The sequence below is a fragment of the Fukomys damarensis genome, unplaced genomic scaffold, assembly GCF_012274545.1.
Source record: "Fukomys damarensis isolate Sample0158 unplaced genomic scaffold, DMR_v1.0_HiC HiC_scaffold_6, whole genome shotgun sequence".
NCBI lineage: Eukaryota > Metazoa > Chordata > Mammalia > Rodentia > Bathyergidae > Fukomys > Fukomys damarensis.
The window spans coordinates 16,083,602-16,109,547 of record NW_022900918.1 but is presented as its reverse complement, the minus strand read 5'-3'; the positions used below and the strand labels follow the sequence as shown (position 1 = coordinate 16,109,547).

The 25,946-nt window shown below is 33.3% G+C and overlaps 1 protein-coding gene and 2 pseudogenes across 14 annotated transcripts in view; 2 read left to right on the top strand and 1 right to left on the bottom strand.

Moving 5' to 3' along the window:
• Positions 1 to 25,485, top strand: part of Rbm26 (RNA binding motif protein 26) — a 96,533-nt gene extending 71,048 nt beyond the window's left edge. For 12 of the 14 annotated variants that reach the window (XM_010622381.3, XM_033760927.1, XM_010622386.3 and 9 more), the window contains 4 exons: positions 128 to 328; positions 3,229 to 3,315; positions 17,581 to 17,694; positions 19,393 to 20,135. In XM_010622381.3, coding sequence (XP_010620683.1) covers positions 128 to 328; positions 3,229 to 3,315; positions 17,581 to 17,694; positions 19,393 to 19,482 — 492 coding nt within the window. In that variant the 3' untranslated portion in view covers positions 19,483 to 20,135. Of the gene's footprint in view, positions 1 to 127; positions 329 to 3,228; positions 3,316 to 17,580; positions 17,695 to 19,392; positions 20,136 to 25,068 lie in introns of those variants that run through there. The other 2 variants (XM_033760928.1, XM_010622382.2) reach the window with 2 other exon arrangements.
• LOC117285146 lies at positions 560 to 716 on the bottom strand (annotated as a pseudogene).
• On the top strand, positions 10,637 to 11,017 carry LOC117285128 (annotated as a pseudogene).
• Positions 25,486 to 25,946: the final 461 nt, after the last annotated feature.

Here is a 25,946-nt window from a genome sequence, read left to right as displayed (position 1 = left end):
TAACCAGAATCTAACTTAGGACTTGCACTTGCAAGACAGGTGCAATGCCACTGAACTAAATCCCAGGCCCAAAAATATTCAATTCTAATTACCATATTGCTTAAACTGTGTGTTCCATCTCTTCTAGGCAGCTAAAAGGGGGATTCTTTCATCTGGACGAGGCAGAGGAATTCATTCAAGAGGTCGAGGTGCAGCTCATGGCCGAGGCAGAGGGCGAGGGCGAGGGCGAAGTGTGCCTGGCCATGTGGTGGTGGATCACCGTCCCAGAGCATTGGAGATTTCTGCCTTTACAGAGAGTGATAGAGAAGATCTTCTTCCTCATTTTGCGGTACTTTTTTACTATCCAACAAAACAAAGCCTGATAATCATCATTAGAGATAATTGTTGAAATTAAAGAGAAAATTATGAAAACATCCATTTACTTGAAGAAAGGGCTTGATTATCCATAATAATCTTTTCAAAAACTAAATTTGAAACTACACTTTTTTAATTATCTAGAAAAAATAATTGTAATTTTTACACTGAGTAGATCTTCAGATATTTTGAAATGATTTAATCCTCATTGTTTCAGGGAAGGCCAGCCAGTAGTTTTGCCTGATGTTTACTTTTAAGAAAAAATTTAGCATGTTACATAAGCCAACCAGAATTTTATTAAAATGAAATTTTATTTTTTATTTTTACTACACTTGATCTTAGCCAAAAGGCCGAGAAGCGATTATTTATTTTTTATTTTTATATTCATGATCCATCTGACCAGAAATGAAACAAGACAACATTTTAATATATCTTTAAAGTTGTCTTGGTCAGTGGAAAGTTACAATTAAAAAGAGCCTATCAGGGCTGGGGATTTAGCTCGGGAGTGCTGCCACGTGCCTCACAATTACAAGGACCTGAGTTCAATCCCCGGTTACCAAAAAAATAAGAGTTTATCTAAAGGTAATAGATTGGATGGAATAGTTTAACTTTGACTTGGGTTCACTAGGTTTCATGTGCAGGATGGAAAAGATTAAATCCACCTTATCTGTCTTTCATCTTAAATATTATGTTGTTATTGGTACCTTCCCAGTTAGCAACTAAGCATCAGTTTTAACCCTCAGCATTCTAGTAATTTCTCTGGAGATATGGAACAAATGGTTCTTTCTATCCTGAAAGCTTTTATATGTAGTATTGATGTAACACAGACTTGTTAATGTAAACCATAAGAAATTTATAATGTTAAATTTATTAAATAATATAAATGCTTTAGTAACTTACAGAAGCATTTTTGACACTGACTTATGATGGAAAAAAGAACAGTGGAGGAAAGTTTTAAGCAGGTTGTAAAATTGGAGTTTAGACCACAAAGGATCAGTAAGCTTATAAACTATACAAATGATTTAACCTTTTGAAAATTTAGATTTCAGCGTTTGACAGTCATAGTCCAGGATTGCAGCATTTAATAGATACTTTGTCAGGACATAAGGAGGCATTAAAAGAAATGGTTGATGTTTAAGAAAGAACTAAAATGAATAATATTTATGAATGAAAAACTTGTGCTTGGTGGATTCAAAGGGATAAAGAAGGAATTAGGAGGACTAGAAAGGAGCTTGGAGATAATGTAGCCCAATCCTTCCCTGCTATGTACCCTACTCCACACCATCCATAAAGGAAAAGAGATCCACTAACTTCAATATCTTGAGTATAGTTATATAACGAATCAGGAAACTAACAGTGACTACTAAAATATCCAAACAGACAAGGGGAGTTTATTAATGATTGTGTTTTGATGAGACCAAGATGGCTTCGATTTGAGAAATACTCAGGGGCCTCTCAATGGAAATTTTTCCATGCAGTTAAAGATTTGAGCTCTACTCAGAAGTTAGTGGAAATTCACATTTGAAAATTAGCAGTCTTAAATAAGAATACAAGTTTAAAGTTTAACTTCTCTTGCTGAATTTATGACTTAAACAGGAGAAGTATGAGAGAAAAAAAATTAACATTATTAAAGGACCATTGACTGTTACAAATTGTGATTAACATAATGCCAGTTTTGTTCATTGTGCCACTAATAGTAGTAATAAAACTTACAGCTAAAATAAAGCACATTTTTTTCCCACCAGTTGTTATTCTGAATGCTGTAAGCCTTAAAAATAATTCACTGTTACTAGGTTTTATTTGACTCACTCTGTGACATAAGTACCTTTATCATGCCTGTTTCAGATATGAGGAAAATGATACATGAAGAGATTAGATAACTTGTGCAAGTTTAAAAAGTAGCTAGTAGACCTGGGATGGCTCTTGATTCTATTCTCTACTGTACGGTACAGAATTTTTCTCTGCTGGGGATATGTATGTATTTAATGAGATCATAGTTTTTATTTTTCAGTAGAGAGGACAATATTAATAAATAAAGGACTAGTGATATGTGAAGTTTATGTGATAAAAGTTGCTATTGTAGAAAAATCTTTCTACACATAGGGAAAAATCCAGCAATCCCAAAATGGGCATAGTATGACATGGTTAGCTTTTAAATGTCCTAAGTGTATGTTATAGCCAAGTATATAGCAAGTGAAAGCGTGGTCAGCTAGAATTTTAAACTTTTGAATCAGAAAGCCTGGACTCTGATCTTGGTAATTTATTACTTTGGGAAATTTACCTAAATTCTTTGAATCTCTTTCTCCTATTTATTGGAAATGATATGAAAAATTCAGAGAACTTCTGAGGATTCAGTATGCTGCTTAAGAAACAGTTTAGCATATCCAGAGACTGGGGTAATAAGTAGAAGTGAAAGGTCAGTAAAGCTCAGCTCTGATCATTGGCTTCATTTAAAGAGTACTTCAAGCTGGGCATGGTGGCGCATGCCTGTAATCCCAGCACTCAGGAGGCTGAGGCAGGAGGATCGCTGTGAGTTCAAGACCAGCCTGGGCCACATAGTGAGTTCTAGGTCAGTCTCAACTACATAGTGAGACCCTGTCTCAAAAAACAAAAAACAAACAAAGAGTACTTCAATTAAATATGTTTCCCTAATTCATGAAAGTATGGAATTGGAAATAAGATTAGAAGATAGGGCCACTCTTTTATTTAACCATTTATCTAACAATATCAAGTACTAAAATGAATTATCACCATGCTTTTCTGTTAACCTATGTGAATTGTTATAGTTTGGATCATACTAGTGTTTTAATACTTTTGGGATTTTTGGATGTTTCAAAGTATTTATTTGGAGGAAATACTTTTTTGTATTTAAAGCAATATGGTGAAATTGAAGATTATCAGATTGATGACTCGTCACTTCATGCAGTAATTACATTCAAGACAAGAGCAGAAGCAGAAGCAGTAAGTATTAAAATAGTTTATCAAAAAATTCAAATGATTAATTGTGCCTCTAAGTTTTAATATAAATGAATTTTAAAATATACTGAATGAGCTACATCTTCACAGTAGGTAGAATATTTGAATTCTTGCCCACAAAGAATGTTTTAATGAAGTTAAACATGTAAAATGATATAATTAGAATGTATTTATAGTCACTTACTTGTATTATCTTGAGACATTAGGAATTCTTCCTTTTTTACAGGAATTAGGACCATCTTCCTTCCCATTAGTCTTTTCATCTGCCCCAGAAAATATTCTACTTGGCAAAATATTCAAGTGATGAGGTTAAGTGATGCAGGGAGAAAAACCTTATCCTTCCTAAGCTACTTCCCAGGCCCAGCAGGCTGAATTCTGAAGTTGTCCATTAGCCTATTAGCTCAGCATATCCCCAAATATATTATTATAATTTATCCAAGATATAAAGTATAGCTTTCGTTTTTGGAGAACTCTTAAATATGGTTATCTTAAATTGTGTATCTTGAATTGTCTTTCCAAAGACTGACTGGATGTATCTACATCTTGTCTTTCATTTGGGTTTATAAAAAAGAAGTATGGGGGATTCATAGGAGTCTTTGTTTTTTTTTTTGGTACCAGGGATTGAACTCGGGTCCTTGTGCTTGCAAGGCAGGCCACCGAACTGCTGAGCTAAATCTTCAGCCCAAGGAGTCTTTTTTTTAAAGCCTGTATTAATAGACAATATAGTATAAATATTTTTATCTTTATCATTTTTCCAAGGATGAGTTTTTTTTAGATGAAATGTGAACTAAGAATAAAGAGATTTTCAGAAATTTTAAATTGATGGGGAGCCAAATAAGGTTTGAAAAACTTAAATTGCTGGGCATGGTGCACATGCCTGTAGTCCCGGTACTTGGGAGCTGAGGCAGGAGGACCCCTGTGAGTCCAAGGCCAGCTTTAACTGCATAGCAAAACTCTGTCTCCATTAAAAAAAAAAAGGAAAACCTAAATTGATTTATCCATCGTGGTGAATATTCTCTGCCCAAACAATTGCTAAGAGGTTAAGAGTTCTCTCAGGGTATTCATTGTAATAGGTTTGAAACTGTAGGCCTAATAAGATTCAGAAAAATGTTCAGCTGGACCTGTAGAATAATCTTGTTTGGGGGATGGAGCTTGGGAGGTGAATAGGGAATTCTTTGATATAATTGCAATTTCTGGGCATAGAGTTTTACCTTTTAAAATATAGGAGATTATTTTATTTTGTTTTTCTTAGGTGCTGGGGATTGAACCCAGGGCTTCTCCTCCCTGCTAGGCATGTGCTATACACACTGACCTATACCCGAGTCATAAGATCTAGTTTTGAGGAATCTTTTATATGAAGGGTTTTTGTGAAAGTAAAAAAGTAACTTACAGAGTTTAAAACTGTCTTATAAACCTATGTATATACATATTGAAAAAATAATTTTTGTCCAAAGATGATATTGAGTACAAATTTAGAATAAACTTCCTTTTCACTGCTGGCTTCAGTGAGGATATTCAGAATATTAGATGAGAAATTTGAGCAAACATCTCCTTACCTGTGTTTTCTAGAAGTAGTGCTGTTATCATAGTGTTGTTATTATACAGATGGTTAAAATACTACCAAGTTTGTGGATTTAATGAGTACTTAAAAAATATAAGTACTACTTCATGATTATTTACCCAGTTTGGAGGATGGGAAAGGAATATTGCTTCTTAATTCTTGAAAGTTTTGCCCTTAGGAAGACTTGTTGACATATTCCTTCTTTCCTGGATCTTGCTTTTTCTGCTTTAGATGTATATTTTAATATGTTTTCTGCAATGTGTATCTTTTCCAAAATGAATACATCAGGTTTTTTTTATTTTTTATTTTTTTTTGGGGTAACTCAGGAATATACAAGAAGACTTTATCGCTGAATTGTAAAGATTGAATAAGTGACAAAATAAGATTGAATTTAATGAGGTATCTTTTAAATAATAGTTTAATTGGGTTTACTGAAAAGGTTGAAAGGAGTAGCTACCACTGCTATGATAAACATTGTTATAAAAGTTGACATAAACATTTCCTTATGGCAAGTTTCTTAAAATTTTGTAACATTCTGCTTTAAAAAGAATGGAAAATTAAGTTGAAGCTTATTTTATGTAAGTGAGATAGAAGCAAGAGAAGTGGTTTTGAAACTTCTGGATTTGAAAGATCAAATATGTTTAGGAATTTAAAAATTAACGTTTTTCATAAAAGTGCCAGTACTATATTTTTCTGAAGAATGCTTAAAAAACAGATTTCCATGTACTGTCGTTATTTAAAATGAAGGAAATTCTAACATTGAACCTAGGGGGACATAAATTCAGAATAAAATATCAGCATTTCCTAAAAAGAAAATTGTCAACCTTTGCCAGTATTAATTTCTAAATATTACATTGCTATTTTCTGGACCAGTGTTCTAGATAGTCCATTGTTCGGGACCATTGTTCTAGGTGATTGATTTTTTTTACTTTTCTATAGCCAAGATAAAAGTGTACATACTCATGTATTACAAACTGAGAAATTTTCCCTGGGAAAAAGGTGGAAGTATTTTAAAATATAAAGATAGAAGCAGGACACTTTTTTCAGTTAAAATAGTTGTGATTGGACTCTGATTATTTGGAAAATGATTCCTTTTTTTCTGAAAAGTTTTTTTAAAAACGTTAATACATGTTTCTACTACGTAATGTTTACATGCCTTGTGGGGAGTTGGTACATTATGTTTATGTTCCTTGTGTGGAGTTGGTATATGTACTATCATACCTTAATTCCTTTTTTCATCTCTGTATTACTTTTCTCTTGTTGCTGACAAAATACTTGACACCCAAAATTAAAGGGGAAAGGGTTTAGATCACAATTTGTAGAGGTTTCAGTCCACAATCAGCTTACTCCAAGGCAGAGTGGGACATCGTAGAGGAGCATCACAAGAGAAACAGTTCATGGTGCCCACATGGTAGCAAAAGCAACAAGGAACCCAGAACAGTGCATTTCTGCCCCTTTTATCTTATCCAGACTACTGGATAAGAGGGGTAAACCAGTACTGGTTTAGTAATCACATGCCCTTAATCACACACTCTGGATCCAGCTAACTGAAAAAGTTACCTGTGACCACATCAGGCTTTGCGGTGACATCTAGACCCAAACCATAACAATCCCTGAGTTCTTCCCTCCCTCACCCCTCCCTCCATTTCTCTTTTTTTAAATTCATTAATTTTATCCTTTCATTTTTAGGTATACAATATGCCGACATTCATTATTGGGAATTTGTACTTTAAAGTAATATACAGTTCTTATTTTTTTCCCCATTCCTCTGCCCTCCCTTCAACCCTTCCTCCCAATTTACGAAGACTTTGTTTCCATTTTTTCCTTTTCTCATATTTGTTCCTTTCCCTTCTTTACTTTCCCCTACTCCTCCCACTTCCCCTTCCCTTTTTGACGTATTCTTCGTATTTTACATGATCTATTATACCTTTTTTTTTTTTTTTTTTGACCATAACAAACCTTTATTTTGGGGTGGATCTGCTGGGCTGTCTCCAAACAAAGGAGAGAAAGCAATATAACTTTATCTGGCTAGTAAGCACCCTGGAATCTAATATAGTTAGAGGACTGTTATTTTATCACCCATAGTTCTAGTAGTTGATTTCCTGTAGACTCTTAACAGAAAAAAACAGAATCAAGAGCCACACAAAACAACAAAAACAACAACAGTAGTAATAATAACATTTTAACATGACAATCATGGTGATTTATCTTTGCAACAAACTTAGATATGTATCTTAGTATAAAGTAGCCATTGTTAAATATATTTATTCCCCTCTAAAAACACATTAAAAACAAAAACCGGAAACTCTTACTACCTTTTGATAGGATGCCATCTAAGGAAAGTGTACAAGCCTACAAATGTGCCTGTCATGATGAGTAGGTAAAGCAGAAGAGAAGAGTGAATACCTGGATCAAAATGTTATTGTCATAAACAATATGTTGGAAAACCTGTATAGTCTGAAAACATGAATATATTTTGTACATCAGAAAAGTAGTAGTAATAATTATTATAATTATATGAAACCTATGTCCTGTAGTATAGCCTGGTACCCAAGGATCTTTTTTAATAACTCCTTGTTTTTCCACAGAAGATACTATATTTTGAAGATGACCATTATAAAGATACCACAATAACATATTTAGAACTCAACCCTTTGGTGATAACCAATGTAAACATTTTATAACAACATATTTAGTGAGGTGTATCTTTCCATGAGGCTATGAAAATTATTGGGGCTCCCACTAGTGAACAAAGACCAGAATAAATTTTTCTGAGCAGCTGCTGCTTTATTCACCAACAGGAGTTTATCCTAAAAGTTTATATTTAATTATCTTGACAATTTTTTATTTAACCTTTAAAACCAGGTTGTAGAAATTAACAATTTATTTGTATCTTTGATGTCATTTTGATCAAGAAATACAATTGGACAAACACTTTCAAACAATTGGACAGACACAAACATATAAGACAATTTATGAAACTAGAGTGCACTCAAGTATATTTGGCCAGTTGAATTACAACGTCTTTTAATTAAGACTAGTCAAAACTTTAACAGAGGTATCTTGCAATTAGAATCAGAAGGAGTAAAAGTGCTTTATAACAGTATCATAATCTTGTGTTACAGTTATTGTCAAAAGTCTGTAAGCAGAAAATAGAAGGTCAAGTTAATCCTACAATTACAATTTAAGAATTTGCAATGTAAAAGAAATGTTTCAAATACATCAATTAAACTTCTGGAAACCAAACACCAGTCAAACATTCATTATTTTAAGTTGATGATGAATGTACATTTGTCACTTAGCCTGAATTTATAATTTGTATTTTTTTTTTCAAAGATTTTCCTGCCTGTCAGGACATCACAGCTAATTTTACTATGGAGCAAGCAATCTGTAGCTGGCACTTGGGCTATAACCTATCATTTGGTCTTTGAGCTCCAATCTTAAGCATTATATTTTCTTTGAATTGTTTTAAAATCTTGTATTTTGTTTTCCTATATTGATGTAGAAAAAAATAGGGCCTTATGGAATTTCCTTGTAATGTAGCCTGCCAAAAAGTTGTTTAACTCACTCTCCAGTTTGGGAGGGGCTGGAAGAGCAGGGAGAGCCTCAGGTATGTGGTGGAGAGACGCAAGATAGCAGAGATGAGGAAGAGTCACAAGATGGCGGAGGTGAGAGTGCGAGGAAATGGAAGAGCGGGCTGAGTTAGAGGGTGGGGGAGGTGTGGAATGAGTGATCTGAAGGAGGGAGTTGGGAGGCTGAAGGATGGAGTTTGGCTAGAAGTACCTGAGAGGGGTGAACAGGTTTGAAAGAGGGAGGGGAGAAAGAAGGCTTATATTATAGGTAGGGGATTTTTGACCCTTTGTCATCGTGTTGACAAAAATTGTGTAAATCACACAATGTTAAAATTAAAAGTGCCATTTTCAGGCCATTGAGATTTATTATGTAATTTGTACTGTGGTCAAACTTGGTTCAATAAAAAAATGAGTCATTTTGGCTTAAAGTCAGGTCCTACCATCCAAGGGGACAAAGTTGTGCCAGAAGGAAGCCAGGAGGCATTGAGGAAGGGGGATTGGATTGTTGGGTGCCCATGTTACTACAGGTGAGGAGGAGTTAGCTCCCTAGTTGTCGGGCAGAAAAGAGGAAGATCTTCATTTCTTTTGGTAACTCCCCCTGCCAGTTCCCAAAGCAGGGGAATGAGAGGAGTCAGGCTGATGGGGCATCCCTCAGGGGTACAGTCCTGGGCCCAGTGGCCCAAGAAAGTCTCCTACTGAGCCCTTGGATTTCCAAGTAATCCCCAGAGCTAGAGAATGAGAACAAGACAGAGGACCTTAGTAGAGGGAAGATAACTTATCTACTCACCTTGAAATCAGTGACCGGTGTGGATGTGAATCATCAGCAATTGCAAAGGTAGGAAGCCCTGAGAAGAAGGTCCTGACTTGGCAGATGTGATCTGGAGAAGGGTGCCACAAAAGGTCTATTGACCCTGGCCCATGGGGAATTATTGCTTAATTAACCACCTTCCTCCTGGGTCTCTGCACCGGATATGTTAGGTAAAAAGAGGACCAGACCAGGACCATAATAAACCTTTGTTATGCAGTGGATCTGCCAACAAAGGAGAGAAAGCCTCTATTATGCCTTTGGATCCTTATTTACACTTTCAGTTTCTCACACCAGAGAAACTACTTGGTATTTACACATATATGTCCTCTTTATTTCACTTTAGAGTATAGCCTAAATGTGCATCCATTTAGTTATAAATGTCTCTAATTTCTCATTTTTTATGGCTGAGTAGTACTCCATTTTTATTAAAAAACCCTTTTCTTTGTCCAGTCTCCAGTTGATGGGCAGTTGAGCTGTTTCTAAATTTTAGCTATTACAGACTGTGCTGCTGTGAACATGAGTGCACATATATTGCTGTGGTATGAGTCCTTTAATTCTTTTGGGAAGATATCTAGCAGGGGACTAGCTGGGTGAAATGGGACCTCTAATCCTAATTTTTTGAGGTATCTCCATACTAATTTCCACAGTGGTTGCACCACTCTGCACTCCCACCAACAATGAAGAAGGGTTCCTTTCTCCCCATACCCCCCACCAGCATTTGTTACTGGTTGATTTCTTGATAGCAGCCATTCTTTTTGGGGTGAAGTGGAATCTCAGTGTTGTTTTCATCTGCATCTCTCAAATGACCATTGATCTCGATCACCGTTCCCTGTGAGGAAGATTATTTTCTTACAGAAGTAAGAAGTAGTCTCATCCATGATTGACTAGTTTTTTCTACTCTTTTTTTCCTATAATTTTATAGATCTAGATTCTGTTTCAAAACAGGGATAGTGAGGTTCCTAATTTAGAATAATCAGTCCCAAACTCAAGGAGAAGTATACTTTTTTTATATCAAAAGAATCTTCTACTGACAATTTTGACACTCATCCCTCAACTCTCAGTACTTGTGAGGATTCACTCATTTAAAACCTGTAATGTACTTAGTGTTTGAGATATACTGTTATTATTAATATTATTATTATGCTTGTTTTTCGAAATGAGTGATTGGAAAAAGTGAAATAGGATGAGGACAAGTGGAGTAAAATTAAGATTCTTACTCCATAAACCTTAAATTAGAAGTACAGAGTTGTGTTCATAGAATACAGTGCAAAATCAGTCAGAAGTTGAAGGTGCAAAATTAATGGTAAATTTATAAGAATAACAGTATGTGTAAGAGAATTCAATAAAAAATGAAGTGAGAGTTGGGGGCAATGGCCTGGGGCTGGGATGAACCGCTCTCCCAGTGAAGGTGGAGAGCTGGGCCGAAACATGGCCGGTACAGTGGTAGCAGTTGGACTGACCATAGTTGCTGCAGGATTTGCAGGCCTTCAGTGGTGGCTATTGTAGAGGTGGGTTTGACCCCAAAATGACAAAACGTGAAGCAGCATTGATACTAGGTGTATGCCCTACTGGCAATAAAGGAAAAATAAGAGATGCTTATCGATGAATTTATGCTCTTAAATCATCCGGATAAAGGAGGATCTCCTTATATAGCAGCCAAAATCAATGAAGCTAAAGATTTACTAGATGGTCAAGCTAAAAAATGAAGTAAATGTATGATGAATTTTAAGTTCATACTAGCTTATGTATAAGAGTACTGACTTTTTATAATAAAATACCTCTGAGCTACCAAAAAAAAAAAAAATGAAGTGAGTTGTATAGAGATTGTGTGTAAGTGCTGCATAATACCAATGACACTATGTCAAAATATGAACCATGTCTGGATCTTTTTTTTTCGATTTTTCAATTTTGAGTCAGAGTCTCACTATGTAGGTAGGCTGGCCTCAAAACTTAGGGCAATTCTCCTACCTCAGGTTTCCAAGTGCTGAGATTAAAAGCATGGGCCACCATGCCCAGCTGGATCTTTCTTTTTTAAAAATTAAATTTTTTAAGGAAATTGGAGAAATGTAAGCTCTCTCTGGATTTTTGTTATTTAGGAAATAACATATTTGGCATAGTAGCAGCTTGAGTCACATACTCTAATATGCGCTACTAGCTTAACAAGTATTGCTACATGATAGGCACTGTACTACTAAAATTAGTTAAGTCTTGGTTTGAAGCTATGACCATGTGCCTTTAATTCAAAAGTTAAAGAGATAGAAGTCTTTTTATGGAAATTGTACAGCTTATAATTTATGTGTTTTTTACATTGGTGTTCATTTGTGATAATTTAACTAAGCATCTGTACATTGGTTGCTTTTGCCTGAGTTTGCAGAGCATTTATTCAATGAGAACCTCTGTTAGAAAGGGTTCTCTTGTCCAATACATTTGTGAAAGACTGCATGTTGTGTACTCCATTTGAAGTCATGATCTGGATGACCCGAGAATCCAGGAGATAAATCTTTTTTATTTTGTACAACACAGCTTTTTTAAAAACTTCATATTTTCTAGAAACATTTTCCATGTAAGATGTAGAACCCATCTTGTAACTACTTTTCATATTTTTTTCCCTGTCAGATTTTCATGAACTTTCTACTGTAAGCTTCAAATTAATATGTGTAAAATAAGTAAGACTGGAGTCAGTTCTGTGAATAAAATGGGCCAGCTTTAAGGCACACTTTTTTAAAAGCAAAAATTAGAATTTTAAAAGGAATTTCCATATACTCATCTTTGAGCTTCAGCAATTTTTCACTTTGGATCAATCTTTCTTTGTTTTATCTCATTCACTATAGTCTTCTCCCTTAGCTATTCCCAGTAATCATGTCTCTTCCATTATAAACATTTCAGTGTACGTTTTCAGTGTATGTGTCTTAATCTACTGTCGTGCCTAAATATCTTTGATAAATAGTAAATATCCAGTGACAGTTTAGAATTGTTTTTCTTAAACATTTTTTTTTACTTTAAGATCCAGACAAGTTCATATTTTAATATAGCTTGATAGGCATTGTGTATATGGTCATGAACACATCACTTCATAGTTATTGCGTCTTTGTTTTTAGTTACTCATGTTCAAATTGTCCAAATTGGCTAGTAGGAGACTATAAATTGGTTGGTTCCTGAATCCTTTTGACACTATTGTTTTTTGAGAATTTCCTTATTTTCTGATATGAAAAGGTATTCTTGCCTCACTTTATATATTGTCTTTTTCAGATGTAGTATGTACTATTTCTCTATGTTTTAAGAAACACAAGCATGTTGCTGTTAACCCTTTTCAGCAGTTGGTATGGATTATAAACATATATATATATATATACACATGTATAAGTGCACATATGCATATATGTGAATAAAGAACTCAGTTCATTTAAACATTGCCGATTTGATTCTCAACTAAATAGTTTTTAGTACATTCACATATATACACATACAGATAGGTCGGTAAGTCTTTAGATAAAGATATATTCTGTACTCATTCTAATACTTTTAAATTAGTTGTGACTTATATTCTGTTTATTTAATCTCATGGGTTTTATATCTCTTACCTCCTTTTCCATGCTGAAAACTCACTTTTCTCGTGACAGTGATTTGCTGAGTGATATATATATATATATATATATATATATATATATACATACACACACGCACATACATACATACACACATATACATACACATTTAAATTTTTGATGAATAATCTAAAATTGTCAGCTGTGTGGGTTATACTCGTTTGAGTACGCAAAGATGTGTGAGAGCAACTTTTGTCCACTTTCCTGCCACAGGTGTATTCAGCATAGTGGTTTTCTTATTATGTACCTCCTCACCTCCAACAAAACCCATAGATAGGTAGTTTATCCTAATTCTTGTTATGGTGAGGTATTAAACAGTTTTATCTTTGTAAAATAGAAATTCACTTCAATTTTTTATAAGATACATATTTCCTCTTTTTATTTTTTTAAACAAGAGACTGTATCGGCTGTGTTGCCCAGCCTGTCCTTGAACTTGTGACTCTGCCTCAGTCTCCTGAGTACCTAAAACTGTAGGGATATGCTACCATGCCCAGGCCTCATTTCAGTTTTAATTTACCTTATTTATTTTTGGTGGTAGATTTTGGGTGGGGGGTGGAACCAGGGATGGAACTCAGGACTTTATGCTTGGGAGGCAAGCGTGGCACCACTGAGCTAAATCCCCGGCCCTTGGTGGTGGTTTTTTGGAGACAGGTATTACTATGCATTTCAGGGTGTCCTTGAATTCACGATGTAGCCAGGCTAACCTCTAATTTACGGCGATCCTCCTGCCTTAGCCTCTTGAGTGCTGAGATTAAAAGCATGTGCTACCATGCCTGGCCACTTTTTTCTTGATTGATCTGGTTTCATGTTTAAGTGTTACCTGTTTCTATTTCTGTCAGCTTTTAATGCCATTTGCCTAATATTTTGCTGAGTTTTCTATTCTAATGAGTTTTTGGGTTTTTTTGGTAAATGCATTGAAATTTTCTCATGTGCTCCTTATCTAGTAGTGTTATCCAGGAGAGGGATGTCTACCAATGGGTTTCCCACCCCCAGTGGATGCCTAAAATTAGAGATAGTGCCAAATCTTACTTATATTATGCTTTTTCTTCACATATATACTGATGATAAAGTTTAATTTATAAAATAGGCAATAAAATAATAAAAGTACAAGATACTGTAATAAAAGTTACATCTGATTTTCCTAGGTCAGGTAGTATATGCAACATGGATATTTTGGACCAGTGGATGATTTACATCCCAAATGGGATAGAATATAGTGGTGGAGAAATGGCATGTGTGCCACAGTGGGCTGTTTATCATTGAAAGCTCTTAAAGGTTCTCCATTTCTGGAGTAGTAATGTGAGGTTTTGTTTTGTTATTTGAGACAAGGTCTCACAATGTAGGAGAGACTGATCTGGAACTTATTGTGTATCCCAGGCTGGTCTCGAACTCACAGCGATCCTCCTGCCTCAGCCTGTCCAGTGCTGGGATTACAGGTGTGTGCCACCATGCCCGGCTCAGTAATGTGAGGTTTTATCATGTTACTCAACAATTTAAAATTTAAAAGTTGTTTATTTCTGGAATTTTTCACTAATTTATTTGGATCAAGGTTAACTGAAACTGTAGAAAGTGAAACCACAGGTAATGAGAATTTACTGTATATTAGGAAATTAGTTTGTAAGTTCCTTTAGTTTTGTTTATTTTTATGATACTAGGGGTCAAACCCACAACCTAATACATACTAGGCAAGTGCTTTACACTGAGGTTTACTCCCTGCCTATAAGTTACAATTTTAGAAAGTCTTATTTGTACTATATTTTGTATGATAATAGTAGTAATAGTTAACCGCCCAGTTAATTTTTTTGTGTAGTTTTCTTTTACCAATCTAAGATAATAAACATTTTCTCTTGTTTTGTGTAGTACATTAATGCTTCTTACTGTGTTTTACATTTTATATTCACTTTTTAAAACTTTATAAAATAAATGTAGTTAGTATAAGGAGCAGAAGTGGAGCCTGCTGATTTCATTGAGTGAATTAATTTTTCCAAGCTTATGTGAAATACATAAACACATTTCTATCTATGTTATGAGCTCTTTGATTTTTCTCTTTGTATGCTGCTTGTTTTGTTTAGCTTTCTATTTGAAATTTGTCAGGGTTCATTTAGAGTCTCTCTTGTGCCCAGTTATTCATTTTCATAATCTTTGTTTTATGATTATTTTTTTATATCTGCTTTAGAATCACCTTATTGGTTCCAAAGCAATAGAATAATTTTTGGGACAATTAACATCTTAATACTAAATTGACCTGTGTAAGACCATTTGAAGGTTTTTCTGTATAGACAGTTTATATTTCTTATTAGTTATAAGGTTTACTTTGTGTGGACACCATTATATTATTTATGAAATTTTCCCATAGTAACACTTTGGGGGTGTACCAGGGATCAAACTCAAGTCCTTGCACTTGCGAGCCAGGCGGCAGCACAACTGAGCTAAATCCCCAGCTCAGTAACAAATATTTTTGATGCTATTTTTAAAAATTAATTAATTTATTTATTTATTTTTGGTACTGGGGATCGAACTCAGGTCTTTGCACTTGTGTGGCAGGTGGCAGAACCACTGAGCTAAATCCCCGGCCCTAGGTGCTATTTTAAATGTGGTATTTTCTTCCATTATATTTTGATTGTTTGGATGTAGGAAAACTATTCATCTGTTTTTATTAAATGTGCAACTGTCATCTTGTTAGTCTTTTGATGATTTTAGTTTTGTTCTTTTAGATTTTACAGTTGTCTAATATTGTTAGTAAATAGTTATTGCTTACATTTTTATTCCTACTTTTATTATTTTGTTAGTATGCTCAGAAAAATGTCAAAAGCATTAGTAGTAATAGTTTTTACTCATGAAAACACATTTTTAATACTGTGTATGATGCTGGTTTTTTATGTTAAGGTATATATAAACTATACCTGTTTATTAAAAGCTGTGGAGGTTTTTTTTTATCAGACATGGGCTGATGAGTGCCTGTAATCTTCATTGATGATTATAGTGAATCTAGGAAGATTGAAAGTTCAAACCTAGCTTTTCACAGCGACTTAGGGAAATCCTTTCTCAAAAAATAAAAAATAACTGAGTTTCTCATCTGACAGAATCCATGCTATATTTAACTTTGTGTGTCTAACTTATTTCATTTAACATTATGGTTTCAAAGTACAGTTATCAATAAGGATAAAATAATGGCAGACTATTTAGAGTGGGCGAGTAAATCAGGGAAAAGGAGAGAAAGGGGATAGCAGATGATTAAGATATGTTATATGTATGTGTGCCAGTCACTGAATGTAAATTTTGGGTATTACACACACACACACACACACACACACACACACACACACACACACACACACAAAGATTTAACATAGATAAGTAAATGTTACAAATGGGCTGGGTTGTAGTTAAGTTTGAAGGCGCCCTGGTCCTCAGTACTAAAAAGAAAAGGAAAACCTGTTTTAGAAAACATTAGTGACATCTTTTGCTTTTTAGATTAATTTTTTTTTTAGCTTCTGTGAAAGGATCACAGAAGAGGGGAGGAGGAGGAGGCTGTAAAAAGGATCAAGATTTGATATGTATGTATACCAGTGCCCTATGATGAGTATATTCATTATGTATCACATACACTAATGAAAAATTTTTAGAAGAACTTTATGAGAAGGCATTTTGTGTGAGACAGTTAGAATTCTTTATAGTAATATGAAAATTTTTTAGATAATGATTATAGCTTACAAATTTTTGTTGTATGACATTGAGATGACCCTTTGAACTTAAAAAAACTATGAGCTCCATTTTAATGGGTATGAAATCTTTTAAATTTATCATAAATTTGTATGTGCTGATTGAAAATTTATACCTGGAGACTTCAGTATCACACAACTCATGTTCAGATGTCATTGAATATGTAAATTTTTCGTTTTACACCATACCATACTTTAAGATTGTACTGTAAATCTTTTGTGACTGTGAGTTTTAGTTAGGTATGTTTCTAAGGTGATTTATGTTCATTCATGTTACTTATAATTTGAATGCATTGTTTCTAAACCAGCCACTTCATGTAGCAGTTAACTTGGCTTGCTTGTTCTTAAGTTCAGGTTGAACACACTCACTTATGAAAGCTTAGTAGAAATTATTATACTTCCAATAGAAAATTTTAGGTTTTTTTCTCCTTTTCATTGAGATGTTTATAGTTTGAATTAATGATATAGCAGACATTTTATTGAACTCAGGTCATTATGATGTGACTTGAAAATAATATGCTACTTTACATGGAAAGTTATTCTTTGTTAAGGGTTTCTAGTTTCTATATCATTTGTAAATTAACAGTTAAAATGCAATAAAATTCATTTAGCCTGTTGATCCTAATTTGGACATTGATTCACAAGCTACTGTCAAGATCTTTTAAGTGCTTTGGGATTATAAATAGTATTTATCATTGTATTATAAGCATATAAATATATTTTGTCTAGTCAAATATTGGTCAGTAGTAAAATAATTTCACTGTTATGAGAATTGTTCTTTTTAAAAGTATTTGGAATCACTAGCCTGATTTTAGAAGTAAATATCATACAGTGTAAATTATAATAATAACAAAATAACCCAAAGACAAATAAATAACTATCTTCATTTTGGTTTAGCTAGTTTTTAAAATATTAGGCCTTATAAAAGTTTTTTCTTCAGAAATTGTTATCTTCTATACACCAGTGTTCTTAATTGTTTTAGGCTGCAGTTCATGGAGCTCGTTTCAAAGGGCAGGATCTAAAACTGGCATGGAATAAACCAATAACTAATATCTCAACTGTGGAAACAGAAGAAATTGAGCCTGATGAAGAGGAAGTATGTTTTGTTTTCCATTTTTTCTTGCCTTTTATTGTTCTTAGTGTACACATAAAATGTAATTTTTCTGGCTGTGATTTTGACATAAAACTTATTCCTGAGCCATATCCCAGACAGATAAATGTAGACAACTTTAAGTTTTCTGGATTAATGGGAGGAACTTTTGATTTCTAATCTAAAAAGAATATATGAAAATCACACACACACACACACACACACACACACACACACATAGAGGCAGATGCAAACACAGACACACACACATACAGTTTTCATTTATTCTTAGAAAATAGTATTCATTAGATTTTTATCCACAGGAAATCTTGTAATATTTTAAGTTTTAAGGTATCTGTTTTACTCAATCTCTGTATTAACATGTTAGCTTTCTTTTAATTCACTTTGTTTTAGTTCATTAAAATGCATGCCTACTATATGGTAGATTCTGTAAAAGGCACAAAAATGAATAAGACACGGTCCCTATTATCAAGGAGCTTATAATCTGGAAAGGAGGGTGGTGGCAGATACACAAGAAACTTAATTACAATAGCAGGCAGACTGATGTGCTGAAAAAAAGATTTGAACAACATGCTGTGGGAATCCTGAGGGATGATTATTTCTGAGTAGAAGAATTTTGAAGGAAGTATTGACAGTGGAACTGGGCCCTGAGTGATAAAATAGCTTTCCAGCACCAAGTACTAGGGCAGGTATTTTAGGCAGAACCATAAGCTTTAGGATAGGTATGGAAGAATGCCTTTTCCTTGCATAATAGCTGTTAGTTGGATGGCTGAAGATGTGAGCATGTAGCATAGCTACAAACCAAAAAATTAAAAGCAAGTCTGTTTTGCTTAATTACAAAAACTATAGGAAAAGTTGAAGTTAAGAAATAAAGGGGGCCGGGGATGTAGCTCAGTGGTTCTGCCGCCTGCCTTGCAAGTGCACGGTCCAGAGTTCAATCCCCAGTACCCTCCCAAAAATATGAGGAAACTAAATGATTCTATGTTTTATCTTCGTTAGGTTTTCTTAATAGCACTTCATTTTGTTTGAAGAGCATTTGAAGGCTGTTATACATATCCATAATTAAATGCAAGATTAAAATGTGTATTTTGAAACTCATATACATGATTTGTCATTTTATATTTTAGATTATACCTTTGTCCTTCCATGAGTTTGAATTGAATGGGGAGAAAAGCAGGCGAGCTCCTGGTATTAGGTATTTTGGAAAGTTTGGACAAGCAGTCTGAGAAGCGTTTATGAAGGAAATGGGGAAAAGAAAGTAATGCTGTAAAAGAAAATGTGCATATAGCAGAAAAGAAACAAATCATGGTAGACTTTTATATAAAATCATTCATTGATTTGGTGTTCAGAGTTAAGGTCAGAGAAAACTGATGTTTTCTTTTTCTAAACAAGTTGAGTGATATTTTGAAGGATAGAAGGTGGCATAATTTGTTAGAATCAGGAAATATGGCATGTGCAAAGTCTTGATTTGGCATTTCTTCAGTGCAGTTTCGTGCAAACAGTAGTATAGATGCTGTAGAGAAATCTTTGAATAAAGGTTGCTTTTCATTTCTTTAATGTTCTAGCTATGTAAATACCTTTTGCATTCTAACTCAGAGATCAGTGTTTAAAAGTGTCACCTGTTTTTCTTTTTCTTTCTTCTTTTTTTTTTGGGTAAATTCCTAAATACATTTTAACCTAAAGTTTCAGGAAGAGTCTTTGGTGGATGACTCATTACTTCAAGATGATGATGAAGAAGAAGAGGACAATGAATCTCGTTCTTGGAGAAGATGATTTGACTGATCATTGATCTGCATATGCTAGAACTCTACCTGTGTTTCATTAGTATTATCTAATGTACTTTTACATATTTGTAAAACAATTTTTGGTAAAATGTGATGAAGATGGATTTCACAAATAGACAAAACTGAAGAAAATACCTTCTGATCCTGTATTTTGAAAAGATTGATGTTTGCATTTTATTTCAGTAAACAGTTGCTAAAGACATCACACTAGAACATATGCAATGTTTTTATTACATACTTCTACTGAACATTACAAAATTCTTTGGGTTCTTTGTAATTTAATGAATAGGTCTGAAAACTTATGACCCAACACTTGTTATAATTTAGAGGATTTTGTTTTAGTCCAAATAAGGAATGAATTTGCATTTAAAATCTTGATGAATGTTTTAAAAAATGAATAGATAACATAGTACCTTACTGAAGTCTCCAAGTTATGTATTAATAATATTACATAGTAGTATGCTTAGGCTTTACTATGTATTAGCCTTTTGTTGGACTTGTGTATGTGTTTTACCACATGGGTTTTAATGATAATGGTGTATGACTGCTTTACATATGAGCCCTTATGCATCTGGATGTTAAAAATAAAGTGGAATGGTCTCTTAAAAAGAAAAGAAAAGAAAAAAAGAACAAGCAGTGAGAAAAAGAAAAAAAAAAAGAAAAAAAAAAAAAGACCAAGACAATGTTCCTTGATTTAAAAAAAAAGAAAAAGAAAAAAAAGAAGAGAAAAACATTAAAATAAATAATAAACAGACCATTCCAGATGGTGATTGGTACCCTTCCCCCTAATTATCACAAAAGGAGCTATAATCACTAACTTACTCTTAATAATAACGGTTACTGGTAACTTTATAATAATAATGTACAGTCCATTGTTTAAAATTTATACCACTTCAGTTTGGTTTGATCCTATAAATTTTCAACAGATGTCTTAAAATTTAAAAGCAGGCTGATTAGTTTGGAACCAGACTTCAAGTAGAGCTAACATTTGGTGAATAAGAAAACATCATATTACATTTTGGATGTATGAGAGAAAACTTGACCATTTGAAGATTATGAATAAAGAAATGTACTATAGATACTACTTTAGGAAAACACTGTTTGGTAAGTGTTCCAGTCTGATACTTTAAGTGTGCATTTCCTATACTTGTATAAAAATCTTTGACATTTGCAACAATATTGTGATTTTTAGGTGAATTTCTCTGGCAAGTGAACATGATCATTGAAAATCGATATAGCAGTTTTCAGAAAATAAATATATTCTTTGTAGAATGAGGGGGGATTATTTATCTTTTAAAATCCATCATTTTGGTTGCAAGTGTTTCTGCCTCTTTTGAGATTATAGTGATAATATTTTTTTACAAAAGCATTACAATATCACTTTCTTCCATTTTGGGGTCTTCAAAATCAAAATCTTTATTCTACCACCACCACCATAGTCTTCTGGCAGTGGAGTAACTTGTGCATATTATTGTACTTTTCCCCTACAATTGGAGTTAGAGTTGTATGTTTTTGAAGGTAGTACTATTTCATAGGTGTATTGACTTACAGTTGGTACCCATTTATGTTTAAAATCTCAAAGTCAGATTGCAGTTGTCAGAATACTAACTTTAGTAAAAAAACGTAGATCTATAATATATTTTTGTATAGTCTTGTATATTGACTATGTGCTATTCTGATTCATTAGGTAAGTTTGTTTTCTTTTCTTTTTAGTAGTCGTGAAAGGTGCCAAATTGGCAGAGGCTCACGTTTCTTCTCTTTACACCAAACAGGTATTATAAAGAAAGTAAATCTTTCAAGGCCAGTTAAATCTCCATGATGGTTTTGGCTCTGTAATTTGATTAGTAAATTCTAGCCTTATGATGTAATAAATTACCTGCTCTATTTCAGACCATAGATAGCTAATCAAATTCTGTAGCCTAAAACTCTCTAGTAAACTAGAACTTAAAAATGTTGTAAGCCATATTGCTTTGAATAAATCCAAGGATTCAGTGTTTCAATTTGGTCCCAAAGTGTGAGGATTAAATATTACCACCATTAATGAGGCTTGCAGTTACATTTTTGTAAGCATTACTATATTATAAATACCAGTATTATGTTGCTATTGTGTTTTTAAAATACTAGTACTCTACGTGTAGTTTCATGTTTTCATTAAAACTTAAGGTAGCTCTTTGAAGCAGTTATTAATTACCATTTTACAGATAAGGAAACTTAGGTTAGTAGAAGTAGAGTGACTTACCCAGAGTCATAGCTAGGGAATGGAACAACTAGATTTGAATACAGGCATTCTGATTTCAATGTCAACTTTTTATTTTTTAATTGCATTGCTACCTCCTTCCTAATATTAATCAAGCCATTACATTGTGTTTATAATAAACATGCTAATTATTGCTTCAAAGATACTGCACAAAATCAATATACTTCTTGGTCATTTGGCAGTTCATATTTTCAACTCCCTTTTAATACAGCAGTTTGTTCATATCTCTGTTATAATACTTACGTTGTAATATAATTTATCTGGTTTATATGTCTGTATTCCCCACTATATTCCAAGCTCCTCTAGGAAAGGGACCATGTCTTATTCATCTTATTATCTCTGTAGTGCTTATCATAAAGCCTGGCTCACGTGGGCACTCAGGTGTTTGTTGAATGAAATAACAAATGAATGCATATTTCAATGTCCAGTAATGAGATGACAATTACCTCCCTTGTTAATTCTTATCAGTTTTTCAAAAGTCTCTTGACAGTCTCCTTAGTCACCGAGACCTTTTTGCTAAACAATTGATTGACTAAGCTTCTCGTTTGTTGGGTTATAAGTGCTGATGGAGGTATACACCTGAAACCTTACTGCAGTTTTCACAGCAGGAGATAAGGCATTAATATTTTGAAGTGTTATATTTGTAGTCAGTTTCAGGGGTGAAATAGCCTTTGGGTTTCTATAGTACGCGATTAGAACTGAGAGCCACTTATCTAGTCCATCCACTTTTTTTTTTTTTTTTTTTTTATTTTCTAAAGCACCTAGTATTTTTTTTTTTTTTTTTTTTTTTTTTAATGTCTAAAGGTGACCTAGTATAGAGAACTAACTGGACAAGGGTTAAGAGATTGATCTTTTGGTCTTGGCTCTAATTCTGTGGCCTTAGACAGGTCTCTTACCTTATCCAGTGTTGTTTCCTTGTCTGTAAAATGAAAGGGGTTGGACTAGATGACTTCTAAGATCCCTTTCAGATCTGTATTTTTCCTGGTACTACATTAGTGTTTGATCTAAAATAATTTAACATATCTAAATCAATTCTGTTTGTTGTTGCTGCTGTTGTTTCTATCATCCTATCATCGGAAAGAGCTTAGATTTGGTTATGATAAATGGTATGTCTCTTGGTATAGTTTTATATATGGTCTTCTCAAATGCTTGGATTTGCTGGCACAAATTCTGTTGAACTTATATAAATTAACTATCATATTCATTTGTACTCCCACTTCCCAATTATAACTTTTTTCTTTTGCTTCTAAACTTAGGGTTTAAAAATATTTACCTGTTAAGCATTTTCCCTCAAATAAGAGTTTAAATCCTTTCTCAGTTTTCTCTTTTACCTAAAAGAAACTTTATATAGTGATATCTTGGTTCACGAACTTAATCTATTCCATGGATCTGGAAGAGATGGCCACATTCATGTTTGTGCAGGAAAGATGGCCACGTTCATGTTTGTCACTTGATGCAGAGTTTGCAAACAAAAAATTTTGCCAAATGCTTCATGAACAGAAGCATTAGTGAACAGAGGTACCACTGTAATTCTGTAGCTCCCCAGCCAAACTTTGGATTTATTGTACACTCTAGATTGTGCAGGCTGAATTGGGAGTGGGAAAAGGATTAAGGGCAATGTAGGTAACTATTTAGAGGGAAAATTATATAGTACTGGTTAAAAGGTTGATTAGGCTTACCTTGGGTTGGTTGACTTGTCGTTTTACATATTTCACTCAGTATTTTATTTAAGCAGTGTTTTAAATGTTATTGGATAATTGTAACATTTTTAAAATTAAGTATTTGATGCCCAATCATTTAATGAAAACATATTGTAGGAATGAGAAAATATTCCACAGCTTCTGTCTTATTGTAATATAAAATGTAGCAACCAGTAGTTTATGACAGAGACAACTGTTTTAGCTGATTACTTGTAGAAAGTATGGCTGAGCTTAATTGAAGGAAGTATCTTGTTATTAGATGTTATTGGGGATCTATATTTCTCATTAAATTGAAGCACCAACCATTGGGTATAAGGGTTCAAAAAGAAAGGAAACAATTGTTTGGTATGTTGAAGTATCAATGGCTGTTTTAGAGTTTATACAGATTTTATTAATCTATAATTCTTTTTTCCCCTTAAGTGTAATATATTAGTCCTAGAATTTATATAAATTTTTATAAGCTTTTTCCCCCTTTTGGAAGTCTGTTAGCCTTTTGACGAAAATATTCTGCATGAAATTCTGGTTTACTTAAGTTAGTTTACTTACTGGTCTTTTTCTCTGGACTTTTCTTTGTTATCTAAATCCTATAAATTAAAAATGGAAATTTAATGTAGAATTAAAATGCTATTGTGAAATATTTGTAAGGCAGAGAGAAAATGCTTTTTCCCTGATAGGAAGTTTGTTAACTTCTTAAACTGACTAGTTGCTATAAGGTATGCGTATAGGTTTTTAGAAAAGATTATTTGCGCTTTTTCTCTCTTACTGTTGTACACTTATCAGATGAAACAACCTTTTAAAATAGCTGCCTAAAAGTAATAGGAAAGAAAAAAATCTTAGTGAACACGATTGCCATTGTCAGTTACTCCTAATGAAAGCATTGTATTTGCTTAGTAGAAAAACACCTACTTTGGTAATAACTTTTCAGTTTGTCAGTATTTGTTTTCATTATTCAGTGTAAATGAAAACACTCTTTAATTACACTTTTTTTAATGTCAACATTTTGTATTCCTTCCTAAATCATCCCGTTTATTTCATTGATCTGCTCATCTTTCCATCTTCCAGAGTGAACCTCCTTTCATAGACCAAGAGCTGTCTTAATTTGATGTCTTCCTTTCTGTTATTGTTTTTGTTGTTGACCTTGGTGCTTAGTGTAGAATTTTGTATCATAGTGTAATTAAAGGTTGAAATGATCATCGTAAATAGTTTAATTAGGTATACCTTACAACAGTTTTGAAATCTTTGGAAAACTTTAAGACAAATATTTTTGCATTTGTTTTTACTTAGAATATCTTGGAATTTGTTCATGATTTCTTAAAAATTACTTGCTTATCCACACATCTATGAAAATATACTATCTGATGAGTTATTAGATTTTCTAACTGAAAATTTTCAATCATAGCTGTGTTGTAGTACACTGATCTTTGCAGCTGAAGCATGGTGCAGAGAGGTTTTGTTAAAATAATTTAGCCCAAACTTGATTCTTTGTGTAATTTGTCTGCAACTTTGATTCCTTTCTCAAAAAGATTTTGTTTTAATGTTTAGAAAAGTTGGAGATCTATCAAGTTTTAGATTTATTTGCTCTTTTCAAAGTTTTTTTAATAGCCTTCTCTTCTTCCAGCAGAGAGAGATCATCATTGCCTGAATTAGCTTTGTGACTACAAGAGCAAGAGCTGTTCCTGTCTGGAGACGACTGTTAATGATACTATCATCTTATCATTTTGTTTGCTCTTTATCAATTTGAGTAGATGTTTACATGTACTATAATTATAATTAGCATTTTATATTTACATTTCTTTAAGCGTACGCCCCACTCCACATGTGTATCTAAATGTATGCCCTTGTGTGACTTACGATGTGTTTTTTTTCCCCCTTTATAGCCATTTATTTTTTAAAACACCTTAAAGAAGAGATGATGCCTCTTTTTTCCTAATAAGAAATACATGCAGTCTCAGCCAAATTGATAATCATGTCTGGAAAGTCTATAAAGCCATGATAATGTGTTTACTAACATGAATAACTTAGAATGAAGAAAATTAATTAAAAAGTTAAACATAAGTTTTGGTTTTAATTTTTCTTGGTTTTAGTATATATTTTTAGGATCAGAATAGCCACTTAAAATAATTTTGAACAGATGATAAAAATTTTTACACACTTATAGCTTGCCTTTTTTTAAATAAATATACTTATTTGGAGTCATTGTCAAGGCCACTTACACAATTTTTTTAGCTCTTAGCTTTTCAAGGGGAATGATTTTCTTTGCTTTAAAATAATAAATTATGGTATGTTGATTATAAATACTGAAAAATTTCTAATTTACAGTTTTTTATGTTTTAATCAAGACATCAAAGAATCTTAAAAACAAGGAGAAATGGTGTTGGGTGTCTAATGTTAAGAATTATAGTTTTCAACTCTTAAAAAAGTATATGCACAAATTATAAGCAGTTCGGCTTAGAATTCTGAAAAGTACAACTAAATCTCATTCTGAATATGCATTCA